The sequence below is a fragment of the Danio rerio genome, chromosome 7, assembly GCF_052040795.2.
Source record: "Danio rerio strain M-AB ecotype USA chromosome 7, GRCz13ab, whole genome shotgun sequence".
Taxonomy (NCBI): domain Eukaryota; kingdom Metazoa; phylum Chordata; class Actinopteri; order Cypriniformes; family Danionidae; genus Danio; species Danio rerio.
The window spans coordinates 31,167,258-31,194,867 of record NC_141027.1 but is presented as its reverse complement, the minus strand read 5'-3'; the positions used below and the strand labels follow the sequence as shown (position 1 = coordinate 31,194,867).

Sequence of the window (27,610 nt, the reverse complement as noted above, 5' to 3'; positions counted from 1 at the left end):
AACATTAAATGCTGTAGCAGCCATGAAACATAATGTCATGTACCGTTTTATAAAAAATACTTATTTCTAAATATTATTATCAGCCACAGAATATTTCCATTCAAACAAAAGATGTCTTTCCCTCTCTCTCTCTCTCTGAGTGATAGTATGTTCATTAATGTTGTTAATGCAAGACATGGCGTAGTATGAAAGATGTCTGATCATTTTAGTGAACTGGTCCATTTGTAAACAGGATTAAATTTCACAGAAACATCTTTAATTTTTAACAATTGCCATTAGTAGGTCAATTTATCACCATTTTTGATTAGGCTATAAAACTACACAAATACAGTTCAAATATAATTTCTACATACAGTACACATACATATGTATAAAAGTACTTGTGTATACGTTAACAAAATGTCCCTTGCTCTTATCAGGTAATATTAAAAATTCATGCAAGTTTTTACTATTTTGAATAAAGTCTTATCTTGACAAAGTACGTCTACTACACCTTGTGTTTCAATGAACAGGTGTGCAATTCGTCAAATGGTTGAATCAGAATGTGAGCATAATATAACATATTTCCCATGCAAAGATTTGAGAGAAATAAAGAATCTTGACTGCATAAATGTGAATAGGTACCCATCTGTCCTTTTTTGTTCCATTAAATACCTAATAAATACAAAATAAATATAATCTAAAAGTCAATCTATTCACACCTCTATAGTTTTGTTTTTAATAAAGTGTATCACAATTGACATTCCTAACTCCATAGTTACTAAATGAATACCATCATCCTTAGGGCATAATGCTCTACTGAATGTGTCATTTTTTCCACACTAAAACATCTGTGTTTACCTGTGAAGAGATGATGGTTGTTCTTCCTCAGTTTGAGTGCGCGCTCGTGGAGTTTTCTGGCGCTTTTCCTGGACTCGGAACACAGTCTGGTCCTCATGTTCTTCACACCCTGCTTGCTGTCAGGATTTAAGAACACTACGATGGGATACCACTGAGCATAGTTCAGCCGATCCACTGCGTTAGGAGTAATGTCCAGCACTGCATGCTTATCCTGCACAGACGCAAACACAACACATATGCATATAATGTATGTATATATATCTATACTAACATAAATTAGTACACTCCATTTTAAAAATAAATATTGTATCCATTTCTTAGTGAATAAAGGTAATATATTTTGGTGCATTTAAACAAAACAGATTTATTGAAAGGATATATTTAATAAAATAATATTTTAGAAACCGGATATCTTTAGAAATAGAAAAATAATACATTTAAATTCATGCGAAATATTTTTTAAAAATTACAAACTACAAAATTTTTAAAAAATGTTACAAAAATAATAATAGTTTTAATTATTATTTAAAAGAATTTTATTTTAAAATATATTTATCGTTAATTATTTAGTTAGATTAGCTCCAGATTTGGCTTCAGTACTGACTAATCTAATGTAAATGCACAAATATAATATTGTAAAACTTCCTGTAGAAAATATTAATTTAAATGGGAGATTTGTGAAGGTAGTACTCATATATATTAAGCACTTATATACATATACATACCCATAAATACACACACACACACACACACATATATATATATATATATATATATATATATATATATATATATACACGCACACAGAGAAGATAACATCAATTAGGGTTCAACAGTGTTATTGACACTGGAATAAAAGAGTTTTGAATCTTTTCTGTTACATCGGGGACTGTTAGATGGTAAAAGATCATAGCATGGGTAAAGTACATTGGATGGGTTGCTAAAGATCCTTTTTGGCTCATTTAAAGAACATTTGCTTATAAAGAGTCTTTGAACTGGTAGGGTATTTTGAACCTATACATTTAATGGCAGTACAGTTAATATAATAATTAAATATAATAATATACTAAACTTTATAGAAAGGTTACTGTACCAGGTGGATAAACCATTCCTTGACACTTATATGTTTACTTTTACACAAATATGGACTGATAAAATACATACTTTTCTCATCAACTCCATAGAACCACAGTGCACATTTTTATTACATGCTGCACCAAATTCTACCAGAAGGAGGCAGTAGTGTTATACTGAAAAACTGTGGCTGACCACTTTGTATGTGTGCCAGTGTGTGTGTGTATGAGGGATCTCACCCGGTCGATTATCTGTTTGATAGTGTGAAGGCGTATGATCCCCGAGCTGCGCTGGTCAGTGCCGGCATCTCTAGGTTCACTCTCTACACAAGGAAATACAATCAATTTTAGCATCCAAATAAGCCTTCCTGTGCCCTCTGCCATGCAGTAAATAAGCACCTCCACCTCTCGAAAGCATACAGTGAGAAGGCAATTCAACATGGATGTGCACATGCGCCCGCATACACAATATATGAGCACCTGCAGACTGCTCAAGTTACGTGTGTAATCAATATGGTGCAATGCATTGATTCACTTTTGATGTGCAAATACGAATATTTTTTTATATAAAGTGAAAGGAGAACAGGAGCATCTGTACACCACAGTGACTAAAGAAGGAAAGAATATCTGAAAAACAACGAGGTCAATAGTAGGTAAAGATATACTTCGGCTTTTTTTAATGTATGCTATTTTGAATACGTGATGCATATATCAAATGCAAAATAGAAATTATTTGTACTTTTTGTTTTCATTTCGTCTAATTAAACAACTATTTAAGTAGGAGTATCACATTTAGTTCTTCAAAATGCTGATCACTATTCTTCCACTGTTGTGAAATGGACAACTTAAAATAAGCAAAAACATTTGCTAAAGCTACTAACAATTTTATTTGCTTTATCTGGCTCAAATGTATTATTAAATCCACCTCCGTGGTCAGCAAAAGCTTTATTAAACATAAGTAAATCATGATCATTTAGAATTAAGATCACATGAGTGTTTGAATTAAGATTGCATTTTTTGACTGATTACTTGTGCAGATTCAATACAACATCCATGCACTTTAAATTGCTTTTTGCATTTCTTAGTTTGTCCAAAACGTTTAAATTCTGAACAAAGCCAAAAAGAAATGGGGAAGATGGAGATAGAACAACTACTACAGCGATGACGACGACGGCCACTACAACTATGACAATTAATACTACAATTACTACTACTTTGATAACAACAACTACTTTTACAACGACAATGACGACTTAAACTACTATTATAACTAGTACTATGAATACGACTACTACTACTACGACGACTACTACAACAACTACGACTATGACTACTACTACTATGACAATGACAACTACTATTATGACGACTACCACTACGACAATGACTACTACTACAACTACATTGATAACAATTACAATGACGACTACTACTACTACAATGACTACTACCACAACAACAACTATGACTACTACTACTACGACAACGACTACTACGACAACAACAACAACGACTACTATGGCGACGACTACTACTAAGATGACAACGACTGACTACTACTACTATGACAACGACAACTACTACTACGACGACGACGACAATAACTACTACTACGACGACAACGACTACTATTACCACAACTATGACAACTACTACTATGACAACCACTATGATGATAATGACAACTGTGACTACTACGACGACTACTACTAAGACAACGATGACTACTACAACAACTACTACTACGACGACTATGACTACTACTACTATGACAACGATGACTACTTCTAAGACAATGACTACTACTATGACAACAACGTCTACGACGACTACTACTACTACGACTATTATTACGACCAAAACTATGACAACTACTAATATGACAACTTCTACTGCTTTGACTACTACAACTATGACTACGAATACGATTACTACTACGGCTACTACTACTACAACGACTACTACTACTACTACTACTACATCAAAAACAACTGATGCTTAAATTAACAAATATAAAGACATTTATGAGACCGTACAAAGGCTGCTACAATAGCATTTTGAGAGAAAAAGATATTGGACAAGTAAAAAAAAAGTTCACCATAAAAATTCATACACAAATAAACCGAAGTATACTTCAGGGCTTAAGCTAGTGTGATGTGACCTTTGGTGACCATTGGTGTTCCCCTAATATTGACAGTACATTGTTTAAGTGATCGTTCACCCAAAAATAGAAACTCATGTTTTTTTTACCCATTATTTATTTACACATCCTCAAAATGTTTAAACAAAAAAGCAGATATTCAGATTATTCAATGATTTATTGTCTTTCCAATGGTGAGTGAACGATGCCAACATTTTTGGGTGAGCCATCTCTTTGAGACCCCAAACCCACATCTGTATCCTTAACTATATCAGTGCCTTAAAAGAGCAGAAAATTACTTTCAGCAAAAAACTAAAGAAAAAACAGCCCCAAAATATCACAAAACAAAAAAGGAAGCAGGTTTTTGGGATGGGGGAACATCAATGAGCAATGTGCCTTCATCTCCTCTCAAGCATGACTGAAGGGTTGGGGGATTGGAACTGTCAATAGCATGAACACATCTTAGATCTTTTCTTTTTTTCTTTCATTAACATTCCAAGCGGTGCCAATTGGGTGTAACTAAAATAAGGGGATGCCATAAAAATGCACAGCCTCTAGTAACTATGGTTACTGATGAAGTGAACTGATGTGACTACTGTATGCAACGTACTTTCCCTTCCATCTGGGAGCTGTGTCTCTGAAAAGCAAATACAGTCATACAGGAACAATGTTATGTAAATAAAGCCAGTGGCCACTCAAGGAATCAGTTTACAAGCTGAATTTTAAATGCACTACTGAAACTGGAGAGCAGGACATCTGTGACTGCTCACGTATGCTGCACAGGTAGGTGGGTTAGAAGCGCAGCGTCTTGTCAATGTGTGTGTTTACAAATAGACACTCACTTGCGAGCTCGAATAGGTCAGGCACCTCTCTTGCCAGTTTGTCTCGTGCCACATCTGCGATTGGTCCAAAGATCACAATAGGTCTCAGGAAACCAGCTAAAATGAGATACATGGCATATGGGTCAAAGATGAGAAGAGCCATTCTGATGTCAGCATCAAATTAAAATTTTTATACATGAAAAGGCAATTACATGAAATCTTTTATGTTTTAAATAACATTTGTGAAAATAAAATGGATAAAATAAGGTTGTAATAAGGTAATCGTTCAGTGTGTTTTTATCTGCTTGTCAAGTCATGAGGTATGAAATACTGTTTTCAGATCCAAGCCGTTACTCATCGGATATTAGGCATGGACATATATAGCGATCATGATTTTCAAAAGTAATACATCGCTTTGTAAACGTTTATTATTACTATTTGTTGAGTCTCCCCTTATACAGTTTAATATAGCACTTAGACCTGGAAGCCGCTTCGCATGACGTCACTTAACTAACAAAATATCATTTAAACCAGCGGTTCTTAACAGGGGGATCCCGGCATTTTTTTTTTTTTTTTTTTTTACAAATCATGTTTTTTTTTTCAACGATCATGTTGCCTTAGTTTATTTTATTCCCTGGCTGACCAAAAAAAAAGACAAGTTTGTAATTCATGATCAACAAAAAAGGCAGAGTCTCACTGATTTGCCTTCAGCAGCTAATAGTAATGACCCAAGCATACTGGAACCAGGCGAGGAAGCTCTAAACATTTCAGGTCAAAGTGCTAGCAATCCTTGAAACACCAAGATAGTTACCTGAACTATGGTTTTATTTAATTTTCTCAAAGCAAAGAGTCCCTGCTCCAGCCAGAGTGCATTATCTGCACTAAAGTTCTTGCTAACGAATCCATAACACCGTCCAAAATTAATAAGACATTTGCAAACGACTCATCCTAAATACAGCAAGGTGTACCCAATAAAAATGGAATACTGATTTTTTGCTTTTATATTTTACATTGGGCTATTATTTTTGCATGAACATATCTACATATAGTGAGAAACAAACTGTTTTTTTTTACATACCTACTGCAAACTTTTATTAGCGATAATATTAAATGTGGCGGGAGGCCTAACAATATTTTCTGGGGGGAAAAGAGGTCTCAGGCAAAAAAAAGGTTGGGAACCGCTGATTTAAATTTATCCTGTTATTGTCGAAATAAATAAAAAATAATAATTTTACATTCATAAATATAAATTAAATATTAATTAATTAATTAATTATAAATTTAGACATCAAACTATTATAAACTACAGTAAGTTATAGGAAAGAACAATATTGCAAATAATAATTAGATAATATATAGTTTTATTGATAAAATATTTAGTTTTCTGTGATATATAATGCAATGTGGAATCTATTTCACCAGATGGCTTGGATAACTTGAGAAGAAGTCATTATTTTAAAACAACTGAAGATTTTATAGCATAGTGTATGAATGCAAAACTACAGTAGTCAACATTTGAAGAGTATCGAAAATGGGTGCTTTTTAATAGTTTAAGGACAACCTGATGAGAGGTTTTGATTCATTTCAAAAGTTGCCTACTGTATATATTCAATACTGGTCCTAAAAAAAGCTAACATAAAACATATATTGTGCACTCTTATCTACACACATACCCTCTCTAAGAACAACCCTTTCATAAGCAGGGAACTTGGTCTGAACGGGCTGAGCTGACAGATCTTCTCTACTCTTGCGCAAGTTCCTCTTTGAACTGCGCAGGCCTCTGAACCTCCAGAAATCAGCACGATCACCACCTGCAGTCTTGGGGAGTGTGTACTGAACGCTTGATAACTGTTCCGCCCTGAAGAGAAGATGGCAACACCAGGTCAGATGTATACTCATTTTTGATTCTCCGCTCTTTTTAGGAACTAAAACAATGATCAATATATGATCTACACAAAATAATGATATCAAATACAATAGCTGAAGGTTGTCTATTTACTGTTGATGCATTATAGTAGGATCACCTGTTCTTGTTGGGAATGATGCCTCTTTCCACCTCCTGGTGGTTCTTCCCGATGCGGATAGCCAGCCAGGAGCCCAGTTTGCCATTGTAGAGAGTGTCCACCACTCTGAACACCTCTCCTTTATTAAAGCTCAGCCCATAAGGAGACTCTTTCTCGTACTCAAAGTGTGTCCTGATGTAGAAGGAGTCGCCCACATCAGACTCCACTATTCGCCGGTACACTGGAGGACAGGGGATAAACAAGACGGTAATGAAGAAGTAATCATTTTTGATCTTATAAAGGCCAAAACGGTCTACATAGTGGGGTGGGAAAAAAAACAATTATTTTAGTAATTACTACTGAAAGATATCCGTTTCTAGGCATAGGCAAACTAGGAGGTTTCCATTGAGCACCCCCTTGCCCAAGCCCCACCGAGAGTAAAATTATTAATTTCCCTGCTGAGAGCTGAAGCTGCTCAGAGGGGGACATTAAATAAAAACATTTCTCAAGAGGGTTTTTTGAAGGGGCATAAATAATTCAGATAAAAATTAACTTTTAAGTGACCCCTATGATTCAATGATTCAACATCTATGCATCAAAGTGGACAGCAAACTGGCAACATGCTTGCATTTTTGCATTGATTTATTTAATAAACAACTTTAACACTTATGTATATTTTATTAAGAGAAGACATTTTGTTTTTGACTATTAAATCTATTTGCCTTAATAATGTTGGTAAATAAAAAAATAAAATCCTAATATACCTAAATGGAGGTATTGTTAAAAAGTATTCAATAATTATACTGAATGATTTGAAACATGATACCGTGATAATTGTTTTTGCAATATTGCCCAGCCCTTCTAAACGTAGAGTAGGAGGCCTCCAAGGCGAAAGTTTTATTTTTCTTCCTTTCTAAGTGTTTCTAAGTTATTTTGAATTTATATGCTATTCTTGTTGTATTTGTTATTTTTTATTTTGACAATGTTATATGACAATGTTTAAAATAAAAATAGTTGTGCAAAAAAACCCAAAAAAACAGGTCAATTAGATGTAGCAGAGCAACAATATTGAATTTCATTTTAGACAAAACAAGGCAAAAACCAAATAAAGCCCACTGCTTCAGAAACCATGCAATATGAACATAGGCAAACATAACTAATACATGAAAGGATTATGCATCTGCTCACCATCTTTCTTCTTCTGCGCAAGGATGGTGACCTCCTCACCTCTGGGCAGATCTAGCAGGAACAGAACTGCTTCCTCACGAATAATATTTGCAAAGTCAACATTGTTAACCTAGGAACAGGAGGGAGTGCAAGAAGAAACAGCCTTTAGATCTCAGCGGTGCAGTAACCTAACAATACACTGTTTATTGACAGTAGAACGAAATAAAGAGAGAGAAAAGAAGCAAATCCACTTTCTGTGTTTCTACTTGATCTTAACGTCACAATCTCAGGGGCGAAAAACAAAAATAAAAAGTGGAGGTGAACGTGCAGTCATCTCTGACTAAATGGAAAAGGAAAAAACAATGAGCTGGAAGCCTCGCTCTGGGGCAGGGCCTGGAATCTAAGGAGTGTGTGTTGAACTTTCATAAGTGTGTACGCAAACTGTGACGACCTGCTCTGGGACGAGTGTGGGAGAGGCACAAAGATATCTATGTTTCATTAAAATGCGCTTGGTGATAAACATGTCTAAAATGAGGCTGACTTTACACACTGCTACTGACAATAGCATAAGACCACTGGAGGCTTGAGTTCAACAATGTGCACCATTGTGCAGCCGAAGGCTAAACAAAGGAAAGCTGGAAACAGGGGAGAGACAGGCACTGAGTCAGAGAAGGAGTATGTCATGATTTTTTTAACCCATAGCTACAGAGTCTTCATACTTTCCTGAGAAAAAGTGGGATGATGTTAGACTGAGTCACAGTACAGAAGAGGTTAGTCAACAACAGATGTTCAGTAGCAAAACTATCAAACACATACCAAGATATCATGCTATTGAATCTGTATACTGATGTAGTGCTACATATCACATATGGTATAGTAGCACCTTAAAATAACCGTCCATTAGTTATGGTATTTACTAACATGAACAAACTATTAGTAATACATGTATTACAGTGTTTATTCCCGATTGTTAATGTCAAGTTAAACAGTTAGCTATGACAACTAATGTTAAAAAGCACAACTTTGGATTTTAATAATGCATTAGTTAATGTTTGAACTGTGATTAGGAAACACTTTACATAATTATTCATACTTAATGTTAGTAAATACATTAACTTACATTAATTAATGGACAATTATTTTTAAGTGTACCTTACAAATATATTATTAGATTTATTAAAATGTTGATCAAATTGCAGCGATTCATCTAATTTATCATATATACATTTTGGTCGAGAAAATATCCATTTTATTGTGAAACGCAGGAGGAGTTCCGCCTGGAGTTGCCACACAGAGCCCAGTCCCTCCCTGCATCACAGTCTCCTAATACCAGAGTAGCTCACCAACAACAACAACAGATTAAATGACCCACAGCTAGCAAAGGTGGTGAATAGTTGCAGTTTGAGATGTAATAATGGAGAAAATGCATTGTTTGGTTGAATGTGAAAATGACTGACATTACAAAAATTTACTGAAGAAATACTTTAGAAAGTTGTTCCACAATTTTAGTATTAAATATTGTTTAACTACTATATGCGTTTATACCTTTTAGACTATAAGAGCCAATATTTAGTTTTTTCTGAAGTGGCACCTAAGTTGCAATTTAAATACATTTACAGATCATTTATTGCGGATTAAAACAATTTGGTTACTCTTGCAATCATTTTATGTTCAGCAAAATAAAAATATCAAGTTTAATCATGTTGAATTTCTTTAACTTTTAATTAACCTTATTAAGGAATTGTACTACTATTAATATAAGATAATATACAAGTCAGCCTCATTTTAGACTTGTTTAAGCATATTTTACAATCTGTATAAGTCAATTATTTGTTTAATATTTTTCAGATTTTTACTATATTCTGAATAAAAACTAAGCATTTAAAAATTAATTGTTCTTTATTACCTCAACGCAATTTAATAGGGCAGTATACAGACTAACGAATTTAATACTTGTATTTGCCTAATATTTGTAGCCTGTGGGCTATGCTTCTCAAAATGTATTGTAGACATCCTTTCTAAAACACATAGTGAACAAGCATGTTTATTACTGAGAAAACCAAAATGACCAAACAAATTTATATTTTATTTGAACACAACACATCGCATAGAGTACCTGTGGTGACTTTGATACATTTTTAGTAAACATTAAAAACTAAACCCTTATAATGAGCAAAAAACTAAATATGGTTTGTTAAAAATGAATAGCTAGACTACATGTTTTTCTTAAATTATGTGTGTATTGCAAACGTTCTATGTAGTTTTGTGATAACGCCAAGCTGGCCACTTTAAAAATAGAGTGTAGATATTTATATAATATAATATAATATAATATAATATAATATAATATAATATAATATAATATAATATAATATAATATAATATATGTTTTCCCTCCTCTTGGCCTATTACCACACAAACATTGGGAGGACATACTATTAATGCAAAAATATTTACAATCAAATTTAATGTACTATACATTGATGCTACAGTAGATCAATGCTGCAAGACCTTACTTCTGTAGATCCTTACCCTGAGAATCTGGTCTCCCTCCTCCAGGCCTTCCTTAGCAGCAGGACTGTCCTCCAGAACTCCAGCCACAAAGATCCCCACATCGTTTCCTCCAGCCAGCCTCAATCCGACACTTTCCCCTTTCTTAAACTTCACCAGCTTCATACTGGGCCTGCTAATAGAATAAAACTGGGTCAGCCTTTCATGGACAGAAGCTCTGTGTGCACATTTGTACTCGTGCATCTGCATGATAATACAGAAAAGCTTGCTAGGCTGGTAAAATTCAAAGTCACGAGAAAAGACAAATGGGATTAAATACTATAACACTGACCGGAGGATGCTGTCATCATGGGTGACGCTGGGGACAGGGGCATCAGACGGGCTCACTGGCAGATCTACATCGGGTTGCCCAGGTTGTGCATACACTGGTTTCGGCTCTAAAGAAAAACTTGTTTTAGACGTTGAAGCAAGGCAAAAAAAAAAAAAATGCATTTCTTTTCATAGCTTTGGTTAATCAGACCAAAAAGAACATGAAGAACCAGAAGTGAATCAAGGTCAAATCAGGGCTTCCCAGATTGCAGTGCAGTGAAGAGAGAAAACTAAAACGTGGTGTGAGGATACAAGTAATGTGCTAAAAATGGAATGAGAAAATAATGACAGTGTAAGCATATACCTAAACACCATATAATAAGATCATAAGATGTAAACCATGTTTGCTTTGGAAAAAAGTACAATTGAAAAGTCATTAAAGATTATCCTGTCACAGTACTAACACCTATCATGTTCAAAAATCTGCGATTAAATAAGAGGAAATTAATACACTAATTACAAGTTTGCAATCACAACAACAACAACAACAAAAACACAAATAAGTATCTTACTGTATTGTTAAAGCTATTATTTTATTAAAGTAATGCAAAAAAGTTGACATTTATCTATCTATGATAGAGTTTCCTGCATGGGACAATTATTTGACTTCAATTCAGTCATGCTCAGTCAACAGCAGACACCAACTGATTCAATTACATCGTCTACAACCTAAAACCAAGCTCCATAAAATCTTTCCTTTTGTCTCACCAATGTGTGAGAGATGCAAGACAGCAGGACAGGGTTACTCATGCCTTTTGGCTCTGTAGCTTACTGATGAGATTCTGAACAAACATCTTTGACTGGTACTCCAAGGCTTATAGCAGACCTTTTCTGCCAGATGCTGAACTTGCCATATTCGGCTTCTAACAAAATACATCTTCTCTCTCTCAAACAATGCAAGAGTCTTTAATGCAAGGCAATGTGGTGGCTAAAAGACTATTGCTTAATAACTGAACAAAATCACCTTTACCCCTCATACCTGAACTTAATTTCTGATATAACAGCTGTTATTCAGATGAAGAGAACATTTTTGACTACTTGGGGTCAATTTCTTAAATTTATTTGACAAATCTATATCTCAAGAGCAATCCAGTGACCCCTCTGAGGTTTAAGTTATATACCTTCAAATTTGAAACAAATTTACCTACTGTAAAGAATGAGCAAATAAAAAAATTGTGTAAAATATGTAAATAAAAAACTAAATTTAAATATTTTCATCAAATACTTAATTAAACCTTTCAGAGCTTGAACATATTGTTTAAAAAATGGACAAAAAGTGTCTCTATGGTCTTAGTTAAGTTGTAGTTTTGGCAGTGCTATTAAAAGGTTAATTGTCATAAAAGGAAAAATCTAACCTACTTCCTTTGTTAGAGCAAATTCTTATACATGTAGCTTTGTCATTTAAGCAATTAAACCAGTCAATCAAATTTACACCTAAAGTGATTTCATAATGAAGATCTGATTTTTTTTTCAAACGTAACTAACTAGTACTTTTTAAAAAGAGTACTTTGTACTTTTACCTAATATTAGTATTATTTACTAAAATCTGTATTATTTTAGCAGTGTTAGTGCAGGTTTGTTATATTATTATTAATAATATATGATTAATTAATTACTATATTATTATTAATGGTTTTTATTTGTATAAATTTCTATGCAATGTTTTTTAAGGGTTGCTGAGAATACATTTCATGTCTTCAAAATGATCAATGCGTGTCAGTCTTGAAAATAAAAATAGGTGCTGGAAAATGAGCTTAAAAGTCCTTAATTTTCATTAGTGTTTTTGCTTGTTTGTTTTTGCCTGCAAGCACAGTTAATGTTCTGACTTTTTATAATGTTTAAAGTGGCTGACAATAATACATATTCTAAATAATAGGAATTAATCTGCCTCGTTTTTAAACTGTGCACAGCTGTAGCTGCTTAATTAGGCCTACTACGCTACAGTATTTCAATACTAGTCATTTAGGGGGGTACTTGGAGAGACAATTTTTTTCTGAGGTTGTACTTGGCAAAAAAAAGTTTGAGAACCACTGGTCTAGGGGTCGAATCGAGATCACAATCTTTTTACGATTAATCGTACAGGTCTAGTCTACAGTACTAGCCAATGTTTGTTCTTGTTTTGTGGGTGTATAAATATAAAAAAACCCTAAAATAAAGTAATTAAAAAATGTTGACATATTGGATATATAAAATTGTGACAATGGCTTTTCAAAAGAGAAAAAAAAGTGGAACAAGATTTTGTCCATTGAAATTAACTGGAATGCTGGATTGTTGTCATTTGCTGTTGTTGCAATCATTTGTGAGTTAAAGGTTTTTCCTACCCTTAAGCTAGTGAACGTGTAATTAGAGAAGAGATATCATTGATAGAACATTGGTTGAGTTTTCTATCCCTTATAAAGAGCATTACAATATACTACTTATGAGAAAAATTCCTGTTTGGATTTCATTCTAATATTCTATGAATTTTTTAATTATTATTGAGTTAATATAATATTTAAACATTACAACTAACACTGTATTGGCTGCATGATCATATTATGCCTTTACTTGTAAATTAAGATGACCTCACATGAAATTGCACCTTAAAAAAAAGGAAAATAGAGTAAATAAGAAAACAGAGAGATGTGAATTGCCTCATCATATATTTTAAGAGGTCCTTCGCATGCCAATGAGAGAGCAACGGGAAAGACAGAAGACAGCTGAAAGTCCTGACCTGGCAGTGGAGGGATCTGTTTGTCCCCGGGCTGTTCGCTGGGCGGAGCCAGAAGAGCATCCTCAGCCATCTTAACTGGAGTGGATAGAGCCGCTGGTTTAGAGATGCGCTCCTCATCTCGACTTCTATGGCTGCAGGCAAATGCGCAGATCACAGTCAGAAATAAGCTTTGTAGTAGAGAAACATAAACATGTACTTTATTTAAAAAAAAAAAAATTATAATAATATTTTAGGTTGCACTGTACAAGGCAGATTTTAGTTTCATGTGTATATTACTTTACCAAAGTCTAAATGTATTCATCGGGCTACAGGCACGGACAACTAATAACAGAACATTATGCAGGTACTTTTGACTGAAAGTCTACAGTTGAAGTCAGAATTATTAGCCCTTCAGTTAAATATTAATTATTTTTATTCTTCCCCAATTTCTGTGTAAATTTTCCAAATGTAATAGTTTTAATAACTCATTTCTAATAACTGACTTCTTTTATCTTTGCCATGGTGACAGTAAATAATATTTTACTACAGTATATATTTATTCAAGATACTAGTGTTCAGCTTAAAGTGCAATTTAAAGGCTTAACTTGGATTAATTAGGCAAGTTAGGATAATTAGCCAAGTCATTGTATAACAATGGTTTCTTCTGTAGCCAATCGAAAAAGAAAAAATGTATAAGGGGGCTAATAATTTTGACATTAAAATGCTTTTTAAAAAAAATAAAAAAAACTGCTTTTACTCTAGCTGAAATAAAACAAACAAGACTTCCTCCAGCAAAAAATAAAAATAGTAAATACTGTAAAATATTTCTTTAATCCATTAAAAAAACACTTTAGAAATATTTGAAAAAATAATAAATATTGGATAGAAGGGCTCAACAACTGTAAACTGGTAAACACCAAGATGCAAGAGAAAATATTAAGGTTTCCAAAAACATGTCAGATATTTCATCTGCATCCTATAAAAATGCTATAAAATACTGAACTGATCATGAACAAAGCTTAACAACAAATCAAGATTTTCCCATAGACAGCACCAGATGCAAGTACTTTAGGAGAGACCGTTCAAATTTTTCTGTTCAAAATTAGGCCAAATGCTGTAGCTCCTCTTTCAGATATATATTTTAAGCTCTCTGATGCAGTCTGACTACTCTTCGTTGCACATTCTGATTTTTAGATTAGTCCAGACAAAAAAAAAAGCTTGAGGAGAATTTGATGAATTCAGAATCTGGACTGCACTCTTGGATTCTGAGTCGATTTCGCATAATTCACTGTAGTTGGTACAGCTGGACTCAGACAAGAAATTAAGCACTCCTGAAATATTAACCGTGTCTCTCTTGAATGCAACTGCTGTGCCAGAAGCAAACTGCCAAGAATTAAAATGCTCACCACGCAGAACAAAAATGATGGAGATAGAAAAAACGTCCTTGTTGCCTGGTAATGTACTTTGTGTTAAATCTCTGATTCCTTGGACATGTTCAGAGACACACATGGGTTGACATAAATCACAGGCTCTCCTTTGCTCTGTTGGTTTTCTCTGTGCTAACACATCCATCACACAAACGGGATGAATCTTCTGTTCACCTCTCATGCGAAACGCTGCGAGCTCAATGAAAGGCTCGATCTATATGTATGCTTTTCTCTGATTATTTCAGCTAAGAATCCTGAAAACCAACCAGCTTTTTAAAGTTTGCATACACCTTTTCATATATTATTATGCAGATTTATTTTATAAGTAAGATCCTTCTTTTGAGTTTTTTTTGTTGACCATTAAACTGCATTAAAAAAGGCCAATAAACTGACATTTCGATTGAATGCAAAATTAATTGACACTTGCAAGTTGTTTATAATTCCATATTCATGAATTGCTGCAGAAAAGGTTGCTATTTAAAAATACAATACAGGCTTTAGAATAAAAAAGGTGAGCAACAAATATAGGCAGGGTTATGCAAAACATGGCGATTAATATGCCACTCACATTCTAGCTCTGAAAGAACGAAGGCCCCATTTTTGTTGCCGTAAACGTCCTTCCATTTGCTCAAAAGAATCTTAGTACAGGTTCATGCACTCACCAGTATTTATTGGTGGAAAAGGTACTGAAAGATTATACTCAAGTAAAAGTACCATAACTTGCCAAAGAACTGTAACTTTTTTATTGCAAATAATAAAAACGTAACTTACATCAATTTTATAATGGCGTTTCTAAGGCAGTGTAAGTTAAATTTGTTTTCCATTCATGGACTATGAATTTAAAAATAGAGAATAATTGGTATCACTTTATTTTGATGGTTCCTCGAACACATTTTGTTGAATTTAAGCTACATTGCATCTACATGCCAACTAATTCTCATTAGATTATTAGTAGACTGTTAGGTTTAGGTTAGGTTAGTGAAAGTTGACTTGCAAAGTTACTTATAGTCATGTCTGTTGAAGGTGCAGTATCAGCAGATATTAAGCAGACAGTCTTCTAATACTCAAATAAGAATTAATTGGCATGTAGTTGCAATGCAACTTTTAATCAACAAAATACGAAATAGGGACCATCAAAATAAAGTCTTACAGATCAACTTAATGCGAGAACACATTACATTAAAACATGCTCCTATAATAGGCTGACAGAAAGCAAGATAATGCAATAACATCTGAAGTGAAATTGAAAGACAAAAATCTAGCGATAAGTTAACACTAGCGATATAAATCCTGACTAGCTATGAGTGTCCCACAAGTGGCGCTGAAAATCAAGATCATGCAAGACTGATAACAAACATGCAGTTTGTGCATGTTTTTGAAAACGTAACATCCTGTACCACGTTTAATTATCATTTAAGGGCATTTGGAAAATTTAGCCATCACTGTACAGCAGGCATCATTCATCTCATCAGTGACTAGCAGTCTCTTGGTCGTTGCGTGTAAAAATTGTGTCTTCTTAGACACTTAATGCTGCCACACTGTTCATGTTTGTTACATTTATAGCGCACTCATGTCTTGTGGTCGATCTGTCTGATTAAATTATTATAGATGCAATTTGACTGAACAGGAATCATGGGACTGATTATTCCAAGCAGCCAAGTGCTAAGTAAAAGTACTGATACCAAACTAAAAATGTACTCAAGTACACATTTTTAAACTAGGTAAACTACTAAAGTACAATTCATTAGGAAAACTACTGAATTATAGTAATTTGACTATTTGTATTTCATCACTTTAAAGCACTAACTGTAATGAATGTGTAAATGAAAGTGACGAATAGCATGGTGAAATAAGAGATTTGAAAAAGACAAAAACAAGTGATCACAAGAAATTATTTGAGAGGATATTAATGCTAACCACTCGTAATGTTATTACCAGGTGTAAACAAGACCTTAGGTTAAAATTATTTGTTTTAATTAAATAAATAGATATTATTATTATGATAATTGATTTACTTTTAATCATTATATACAATTACACAGCAAATTATTATTGATAAATACTCAAAAAAAAATTTAAATGTATGCACAAATACAAATAAATAATTGTATCTAAACTTTCTGTTAATACTTTTTATAAATAATAATAATAATAATATCCCAGTCCATCTAACATATACATTTTAAGTTGATCACGCAGCTTTAAATCACCGAACATTACATGTCTTATTATGAATTAATTTGTGTATTATGCTTACATGAAGCACTCTGAATTACCATTGTGTATAAAATGTGCTATATAAACTTGCCTACCCGAAACGAATACAGAGACAACACTGAATCAACAAACTGAAGTGCTCTTGAGAACCCATGTGTAGAGAGATTTAACAAGCTGACCGTTGAGAAGGAGAGGAGTGCATCTCAGTCACTGTGAGGAGAAACTCATCTGGTGATGCAAATTTCAGAGGGAATTGTGCCGCCTCTTACGTGCCAAGATTAATGAACACACATGCAGGAAAAATGAATTTAGACTCATTTCTGCATAACAGCCCTGACGCCCACTGGCAGTTTTCACAAACACACAAACACACACTCACAAAGAGGGAGCTAGTTGCCTCTGCGCTACCAGCTCAACATGATGGACTGCATGCTGATTTTACAACTAGCACATATTAATGCACTACACCAAGTGCATTTTAAAACCGACTAAATAGAACACAAAACCCACACAATTACAAAAGTGCACAAGAAAACATACACAAACAAACAACTGAACCTAACATCCATGCACTCAGACTCCATCTACAAATACCATCCACTGTGTACAGAGCACAGCACTTACAGCGGGAGCTTTCTGGTGGGAAAAGAGCCCGTCAGCCTGTGTAGAGACAGAGCAGTTATTCAGTGGCGAGTGAGTGATGCATGGCTCTGAGATATTAACCTGGCTCCCTGACAAACATCTTCATCATCCCCCAGAATGCCTCCAAGCCTAGCGCTTCAAGCCCAGTAAATTACTGTTTAGACGGTTTTGTAGTGGTGCTGAAGGAGGAACATTGAGTATTCCTATAGTGCCCGGTCCTGTTATCATATGTTCATACTCAAATGCTTTATATGTAATTTTTTTATTATTTAAAAAAAACATTGACTTGCTTACCAAGGCTGCATTTATTTGATCAAAAACAGTAACACTGTGAACAATTATTAGAATTAAAATATCTTCTATTTATCTTCTATATTTATGTAAACATAATCGTATACATTTGCATCTGCATTAAATACTCCAATCTTCATTGTAACATGATCCTTCAAAAGAAATCAATTCAATATGTTGATTTGACCAGGAAACATTTTTGCTTACAGATAAAAGTTATTTAGCCTAATACATTTGTAAAAACTGTGACTTCTTTTTAGCATTCTTTGAACAACATTATTTGATGCTTTTTATTATACATTTACCGGGTTTGTTTTAAAAAATAAATAAATGCAAGGTTGTATTGGCTTAGCATTACTTGTTTCAAAAGTTCACACTTAGGCCCAATTCCAACTCTTTTTTTTACCCCTACCCCTTCTTTCCCAACACCTTCCCCTTGGCCCTTGAAACAGAGTGTAAATGGGAAGGGCTTCAAATTTTACCACTAAGAAATGGGACAGCACTACAACATCTGCACATGCCATCATACAGTACGTCATCGCAATCTTTTACTTCATATAAGATCAGTAGCATTATTTATTAGTATTTATCTTCAGGAAATCCTTGAAGGCAACAATATCATGTATATATCATAATGATATAATGTGACAATAAGTTCATTGCTGTACTGTGCATTTGCACCGTGGCCATATTCATCTATGTAAACACAGAAAACGACATTAACATTACAGCAGACACTGTAAAAATGTCATTCTCAGCTACTAGACTTATCTGACAGGGCATTCCAGTGTCAACGAGTGACAGTATAAGAGTTATTATTATGGATTATAGATGATGAAATTTAACTGTTTTTTTAAAGCATGACAGTAAAACATGAATGCCATTATCACTGTATTAAAACATATGCTTGTTTGTTGTAAAAATTCATAAAAATGAAAAAAAAAATAATAATTTGTGCATCCCCTTAATTCCGTGTGCAGCCATTTTGCCGTTGTAGATGGTGTATTCAGAGAAATTTTCCTACCCCATTGGTTTCGAATGTGGTGCTGAAAAATCTCTGTTTTAAGGGCTATATAGCCCTTCCCCTTACCCTTATGACATTAAGTTAAAGAGAATTTGGACATCCTGATGCTTTTATGTGAATGTGCAAAACAATGGATAAGCGTAAAGGGAAAGGCTAAGGAGTAGAATTGGGATTGGGCCCTAGATATTGCTTGACACTATTAGCATTTGTGGCATGCTGTCCCGGAAGAGAACCCTGAGCTTGGAGATAATTGAGGCCAGGGCTCCTGCCTGGTTAATGAGCATGTAAGGAGGTCCGAGATCAGGTAGTTCTCTAGAGCTCCCCCTGGTAAAGCAGGAAAGGGAGGAGATGGGGTAAAAGGGGGGATTCTTTCAAAACTCTATTTATTCTAAGCTTGGATCAATCTGATTGGATTATCGCTGATTACGGATGAGAGACCAGCCGTGATCAATCATATCACATGCTCCTTTTGAGTTTAATTTCTTTATTCATTCATTAATTTTCCTTTGGCTTAGTCCCTTTATTCATCTGGGGTCACCAAAGAGGAATGATCCGCCAACTTATCCAGCACTTGTTTTACGTAGTGGATACCCTTCCAGCCGCAACCCATTTCTTGGGAAACATTCTTGCACACTCATTCACACACACACTACGACCAATTTAGTTAATTCAATTCACCTATAGCGCAGGTCTTTGGACTGTGGGGAAAACTGGAGCACCCGGAGGAAAGTCAACGCCAATAAGGGGAGAACATGCAAACTCCACACAGAAATGCCAACTGGCCCAGCCGATGCTCAAACCAGCGACCTTTCTGCTGTGAGGCAACAGTGCTAACCACTGAGCCACTGTGTTGGCCCCTCTCGAATTAGTTTATAAAACTTCACTTAAATATGTGCCAAGCCAAAAAGGCTTTAAGTGAGTTTATCTATCAATTGTGCTGTGCTTGGAACAGTATGTAATAAAATTATATAAATTAAATTTAATTGGCATAAATCCTACTGCTCTAAGAATTTATGTATAATTTAATGCAGATTAGTAACTCAACTAGTGTACCTTGCAACCATTTTCCACAGGTGTGAGGAAAAGGTAGAACAAGTTCACACACTCAGCAACACACACATACACTAGAAATGGCTACAGCTGTGACAATTCTAGGACTTAAAAAGCATCAGTGTCTTGTAGAGGTGAGAGAGCTGATAATGAGGTGTAATCGGAGTTCAGATATTAAGTGTGAAGCTGCTCTAGACAGACAGGTGGAGGATGTTTGGGGACGTGAGGTGTGAAATTTCATTTAAATACAGCCCGCAGCAGTTCAGAGATGTGGGATGGAGTGAGCAGCTGCTTTAATGGTAAGAAGGATGGCATGTCTCCTGGGTAAAAATAAACCAGCCACGTTGTGGCATTGTTATCTCTTGCAACCACGTCTCTTTACACACTTACAACCTATTGGAAGCACAGCTTTCTTTCTGACATCCATCTGTTTTACATTCTTTTCTTGTCCTCCCTAATGATTTCTCTGGCACCCATCCAACACTTACAAAACATAACCACAGTGTCCCACCAAATACTGAAGTGATTAAGGGATAGAGTGTATAATTCAGATAATATTTTTAATTAATGAAACTACTGTACTGAAACTTACTCATCCTGTTTTATAGCTATTGACTAATAAGTAAAAATGGTGTGTGCAACATATGTAGATGCTGACAGGTCAAGGATTACTGCCCTCACAGTTACTGCACTCATCAAACAAATTAAAATGCAACCTTGTACTACAAAAGCAATCTTATGTATCCTTGGTATATTTTTCACAAATAGTCAAAAAAACATTGTATAGGTCAAAATGATAGATTTTTCTATTATGCCTAAATCATTAGTATATTGAGTAAGAATCATGTTTCATGAAGGCATTTGGTTATCAAAACTCAATTTTTAATTTGTAACGCACAATGCTAAGCACTTCATTAGAACAATTGACTTGTGCAAGCAAATAAGAAGCGACGCGCACACCTTTTCCAGGTAAACCTAGTTGAAAAATATTTAAACTTATTGGAATGCCTCAAGAGCACCACGATTCATGTAAGTAGAACTAACCAATCTGCTTCGCACTTTGTATGGAATATACACATTTCAGTAATAACGGCAGGCTAATTACCTCAGACAAACACAGCGCAATCAAACACTGTAGTGCTTTTTACTTTTCTTCATAAATTTTGCATCGGAGCTGCAGCGCTTTGTCCGTTTGTCATCCACTGAGAAAACGATTGATAGTCGCCTAGTTACAGAAAGATGTCAGGGGAGCACGAGCGCAAAGCGCATTAAATAATGGTCAAGGAAATCAAGCGCTCACACTTTTCGGTTGCATCATTGTCACTTCAGTTCAGAATAACAACACACATAAAAAGAAGTGCAGTGGCGAGCAGCAGTGAAGAGTTGAGTAAGTTTTTATTTACTATGAGTAAATAAAAAAGGATGTAAGGATGTCGCCAGAGTGGCTTTTTGGTTTTTTTTCTTGTGCATCACGGCCACAAGCCCCCCCATCTGAAAAGTATTTTAGCATAGGGGGTAATATAGTCATCCAACTTCACAGTTTGTAATGTTGCAGTATGTACCTGAATAATGATGGTTAGTTCCTGTACTTGAAAGGTCAGATTTGGTTATCATAATTTGTTTTGTTTACAGAGTTTGAGGTTGACTGTAACATTATTATTCACACCTTAAAGTTTACTTTGATTGTTCTGTGTATGCTTTACTATTGCACACACTTTGTAACATTTAACTAATCAAGTTTAAGAGTCTTTTTAACACTTATGTTTATTACAAAGGGATCAGATATTTTGTGTAAATGTTTTTGTTTTAGACTATTAAAACTATTTGCCTTTGTAATGATGGTAAATTAAAATAAAGTGGGCAAATAAAAAAATCTTAATATTCCTAAATGAATTGTTAGCAGCATTAGAAAACAAATAACCAAACATACAGGTTATCATACCTTAATTATTGTGCTGCCCAATATTTGTCAAATTTTGACACATTAACATAAATTTAGATAACCAGTGAAGAAAATATTTGTAATTTATTACAGATCTTTGTGATCCGTATATTGGATTATTATTGTGATAATGATATTTTTTATATATATCATGCAGCCCTACTTAACGGTCTCCCTTTTACTAACAAACAAAAACAACACTGAAAGAAACCATCTGACCTCTTACCATCAACACTTCTCAGTGAACACGTCCACAGTGCCAGTACACGTTTAATAGGCTAGCTAAGACATCTACATTAGCTGAGCTCTACTATAGTGTCAAACTGAGTTAGGGTCAGCACTTACACTCTTCTCTGACTGCACAAAAACCTTAAAATATGTAACAAAAAAGCAACTGTATGTCTGTAAGTGTCCAAATCGGTTCTTCTGTATCTGCTTCACTGATTATTCTGATTCATATGATTATTAATGACATCTGACACAGGCTCAGGGGTGAGCAAGAAGGAAACCCTGAAACCTCTCAGCACCAGCAATCAATTCTGACGCTTTTCTGTCATTAACCAGATCGATAAAGCCTCCCTAAAGCTCTAGCTGACATCTGAACCTGCTACTAGCTGAGATGTGATCTGCATACATATAACAGAGGACCATATTGAACCCTAAAATGTAAAAGTCAGGTTAAAATTAGTGTCAATATAAATGCTCTAATAGAAAAATTGTTATAAGAAAATGAAAGCATGTGTGCAATTTCAGGGGTTTGTGTTTGTTTAAAGTCTGCATTTGTGATGTCTCTTACCTGCCGTTGCTCATCTGTTGTGGAGAGTGACCAGAGATGTCGGAGGGCTCGGAGCGCTTGTCAGGGGAACGGGATCGGCTGCGACGGGTGCGCTCATGGGAATGATCTGATGCCAGTGAATGGATTTCTGAAATGTCTGTTGAAAGAAATCACAATTTTTCACTTACGCCAACTTGGATTGCTGTTAGAAAAATTTGAGGGAGAAAAAAGCATAGCAAAAAAAGCCAAGTAATCACCAAAATGCCAAACAAAGACCATAAATCTATAAAGTGCTAATGTTAAACTAGGATCTTCTCACCATCTCTGTCTGAATTGGCTGAGGGAATGCTATCATCCATATCTGGAATGTTAAGGAGTGTCGCTCGTTCATCTCTCTGCACCACCATTTTCAACTTGCCTTTCGATCGCTCTATAAGCTTCTTTGCATCTATCAAGGACAGATTCTCAGTCACCGTGCCATTGATCTGTATAGACAGGAAAGGAAGGAGAGACAGAAGGCTGTTTTTAAAATACTTCATGGATGCGCAGGCCTGTTATTTTATACCTGCTTGTTAAGTATGATCTCATGCAGTCCAAAAAGCAAATGAAAGCAAACAAAAGATGCCAAACTAAACAAACTGCACTTAGATACAGTCCCATTGTAGAGGAATACTACTGAAAAATCATGATTCTTCACTTTAACACTGAAATCAGATGATTATTCTTTAAGTACTGAGTTCTGGGACAATTTTTTAAAAGATGAGCTTGAATGTGTGACAGGAAATAACAGTGGGTATACATTAGGGGTGTCAAAATTAATTGTTTCTTCGGTGCACCCCAATGCAGACGCAGACAATTCTGTATCGGTTCAGTAATAATCATAACCAGTAATTATGTACTGATGTCATTTATCTCCTATGCGCTCTGTCGCGAGGGAGGTGAGCATGAGTATTTATAACACTCAGCCAACTCAGGGCCGGTCCGTGGCATAGGCACCATAGGCAAATGCTAAGGGTGCTGTATATCCATGGGGGCGCCAGAAATGAGCGTGGTTCAGCGGGTTTTGTTTCCGATATTCCCGACAAACATTCAGTTATAGATGGCAATACCTCAACTCTTACCCTAAAAAGATCTAAAGTATGTTTCCTACAAAAAGACAAAGCTGGTTATGTTTCACAGCTGTCTTTCTTTTTTTTCGCTCGATATTACGACCACTGCTCCGTTTAAGCCCTCGCAATATGTGTTTAGCCGGGAGAGCTCGCGCTGAGAGGAGCTCTCAGTAAGGGACCGTCGGAAAAGTGCTTATTTTTTCGTTTTTTTTTTCTTTCTGTTTTTCTGCTCCGCTCAGCGCGAGCTCTCCCTGTTGCGAGGGCTTATGTGTGTATGTGCGTGTATGTGTGTTTGTTTCTTTGGTGCTGTCTATGTTTGTGTATGTGTTTGAATGAGAGACAGTGTGGTACTGTGTGTCTGTGTGTTTATACAGACAGCTTGTTATAGCCTCCCCCCTAAAATATAACACTGTATATGGAAAGCATCGTCAATGCACCATGATGCACCGAAACATCGAATTGAACCGAATCGAAGGCATGATAATCGTAACCGAACCGAACCGTGAGACCAGTATAGGTTCACAATACATGATTGAATTGACAGTGTTCTCAGTTTAAACAAGTAGATGACCCAGACACAACATTTCTTGGGTCAAAAATAATTTAGTACACATTTAAAACCATTCATCTCAGGTCGATTTTAATAAAAAAAGATTTTAAATGATTTTAAAAGAAGCTTCTGCTCACTAAAATATGAGTACATTAAACACAGTAGTTCAGTGATTTTATATTTCAAAAAATATAAATAATTTAAATTTTAAACAACTGTTTTTTTATATAAATACTTTTTAAAAAGTTTTTCACATAATGACAAAGCCAAATTTGATAAAAACAGTGAACAGCATTTGCTTATAATACAAAACTAGGGATGTCTTTACAGACACTTTTAATCAGCTTAATGATTTCTTGACAAAGTATGTATTTCTTCCAAGAAATAAAATTAACTACAGACCCCAAACTTTTAAATGAACCCAGTAAAAACATTTAAAAATGATGTGCCTGGTTTTACATTTACATAGAGCCTTGCAACTAAACAGTGCTGCAGGCGGTGTGTCCTTTGCCCTGAAGTTTCACTCCAGTGCTCACTGGGATATACTCTGTTCCACTCAGTAAGCACTAGGCTCATTTAGCTGATGATGGCTCATAAACCCACAAGGAAACATCAAGTAATTTCCTCCCATTAAACTACTAATAACCTGGTAAGTGTAGGAGCTTTTCATCAGGCACTACAAGTGTCAGCCTACTCATTCATTAATATTCCTAAAAGAAGAAATTAACTTATAATTATCCATTAAGAATGAGGGGAACATACATTTAAAATTAATTAATTTTGACTGTGATTAAAGTTAATGTACCTAAAGGTGAAATAAAACCTTTATAAAAATCTTCAAAAAGATGTGACTAAAATAACCTTGCTTGGATACCACAGGTATCTGTCATCATCTCTGCAAACAGACAAATAATCAATGGTCAACAAGCCACTGTCAAATTTGTCATTTAGCCTAAAAAAAAAAAAGAGGCCTGTCGACTACTCTGCATGTTCACAGCATGCAAGCAAAGCTAAAATTTTTGCAGTTTAAGCATACTGTATGTCAATAGCATTTAGACAAATATACTAATAGGAGACCAAAAAAAAAAAAAAAAAAGAGAGATCACAAAACAATCTGTAATGCTTTTCCAAGCATGTCTCACTCCACATCTACAGTATACAGTAATCAGTTTTCACCCAGACATCACTCATCATACCTTCAGGACAACGTCTCCCTCTTGTATGTTTCCATCACGCGCTGCAAGACTCTCAGGAGAAATGTCCTTAACAAAGATGTGGCTGGCCAGACGCAGACCATATTCTGCACACAACAACAAATAAATAAACACACGAATGAGCAATAATAGGCAGTATCCATTTCAGGTCATGATTGACTGAAAAATTGGACTACTGAATAACTGATTCAGCACTGTTATTGTTGAAAGTGCCCTGTGGGTATTTGTGCCAGTAGACTAATCACCAAGCTTTTAGCTAATGTACAACAGCCTGAATTACACCTGCACTCAAAAAATGACATTTGCCGTTTGTACAAATTACTTACTGAAACTGATCTCAAACAACACAATTCTTGAGTTTTTTGGAAGGACAATTTGATTACTTTATATTCAATCCACTTAAATGAGTAAAAACTAATAAGTTAAATGAATTCCTTCATGATGTCCCAACACAAATTGATTGTGTGGAACCCAGAATGTTTTACAGTGTGTGTATGCATGCTTGTATATATTTCTACTGAGTCTTCTGGTGAAGCCATCAATTATAGCACATAAGTTATTTGTCTACTGGTTTTTAGGTCCGCCCACCTTCATTTTTGCGGGACTTGACGAGTGTGACTTTGGAAGGTCGCTGTGGGTTGTTGGACGCAACTGATCGTCTGTCTGAGCGTGGGGAAACGCTCCTCTCTCTGGAATTACTGTGGTCCCGCCGGCCGGTGCTGCCGCTGTGCTCATTTCTCCTTGCTGTGCCTCCACTCGCTCCCCCAGCACGAGGAGCTGGACCCTCATAATCATCCTCCTCTGTGTCATCTTCCTCTTCGCGCTCCGACATAGTTTCTCTTTCTCCCCCTCGACTTACAGGAATCTGCACCTTCCGCTTCCTGCGGATAGTCTGAATGAAGAATCAAACATTAATAAGATTGAGTGAAACATTTTTAACATTAGCAAGAGCAATAGCTAGTCATCAGTAGGGACAGACGGAATCTGCGGACATTTTTTTACTATTTATGCACAGAGTTTAGTAAAATATCTGTGGATTTCGTAATGAGTATCATAACTAAAAACTTACTATATAAAATAAAAAAATATATATTTTTTTTATTATTTAATGTTTACAATGCAAATCCATTTAGACCCACTTATTTGGTAAACAAAGCAAGTCTCTCATACAATATCTCATCTAAAAGACAGAAAAAAAATATTTAGGAATAGTATTGTAAATAAATCATATGAACATTTTCATATTAGTCAATAAAATTACTGAATTTAATTTAAAAGCGAAATAAACTTAAATTTGCACACATTTACACAAGCAAATTAAGACTAAATGATGGGCTGGAAATCTGCAGATTTCTGCGTGCTCAGATTTCATGTGGGTCTAGTCATCAGTCATATATCGTTATTACACAGCCATATGGAATACGTGATTCTCACAGATCAATCTCAGCATTTTTGTGGTAAAAAACACTTATTTACTACATGAAGTTATAAATTAATTAGATTGTAATTACAAATATTTCTGGAATATATAAATATAATAAAAACATTTCATTAATTTAAATACAGAAAAAAAACACATTATGCAACTTTATTTACAGTATTAGTCTTTCAATGATTTCAATATCATTAGATGTGAATGCATTTATAAATATCCATAGTAGCCATCATATTTTCATGGCACAATAACTACTGAATCTTTTTTTATGGTATTTTATTTAATTACAAAACAAATGCTGAAAAGATGAACATAAAA

At 35.0% G+C, this 27,610-nt stretch overlaps 1 protein-coding gene across 50 annotated transcripts in view; it reads right to left on the bottom strand.

Moving 5' to 3' along the window:
- tjp1a (tight junction protein 1a) overlaps positions 1-27,610 on the bottom strand; it is a 196,508-nt gene that overhangs the window by 23,496 nt on the left and 145,402 nt on the right. For 14 of the 50 annotated variants that reach the window (XM_087261218.1, XM_087261223.1, XM_087261225.1 and 11 more), the window contains 14 exons: positions 26,446-26,749; positions 25,840-25,943; positions 23,304-23,469; positions 23,006-23,141; positions 13,638-13,768; positions 10,887-10,992; positions 10,577-10,727; positions 8,066-8,174; positions 6,899-7,118; positions 6,548-6,732; positions 4,896-4,991; positions 4,664-4,690; positions 2,154-2,236; positions 841-1,051 (listed from right to left, as the gene is read on the bottom strand). In XM_087261218.1, coding sequence (XP_087117344.1) covers positions 841-1,051; positions 2,154-2,236; positions 4,664-4,690; positions 4,896-4,991; positions 6,548-6,732; positions 6,899-7,118; positions 8,066-8,174; positions 10,577-10,727; positions 10,887-10,992; positions 13,638-13,768; positions 23,006-23,141; positions 23,304-23,469; positions 25,840-25,943; positions 26,446-26,749 — 2,029 coding nt within the window. Of the gene's footprint in view, positions 1-840; positions 1,052-2,153; positions 2,237-4,663; positions 4,691-4,895; positions 4,992-6,547; positions 6,733-6,898; positions 7,119-8,065; positions 8,175-10,576; positions 10,731-10,886; positions 10,993-13,637; positions 13,769-23,005; positions 23,142-23,303; positions 23,470-25,839; positions 25,944-26,445; positions 26,750-27,610 lie in introns of all 50 variants that reach the window. The other 36 variants (XM_087261217.1, XM_087261222.1, XM_087261224.1 and 33 more) reach the window with 3 other exon arrangements.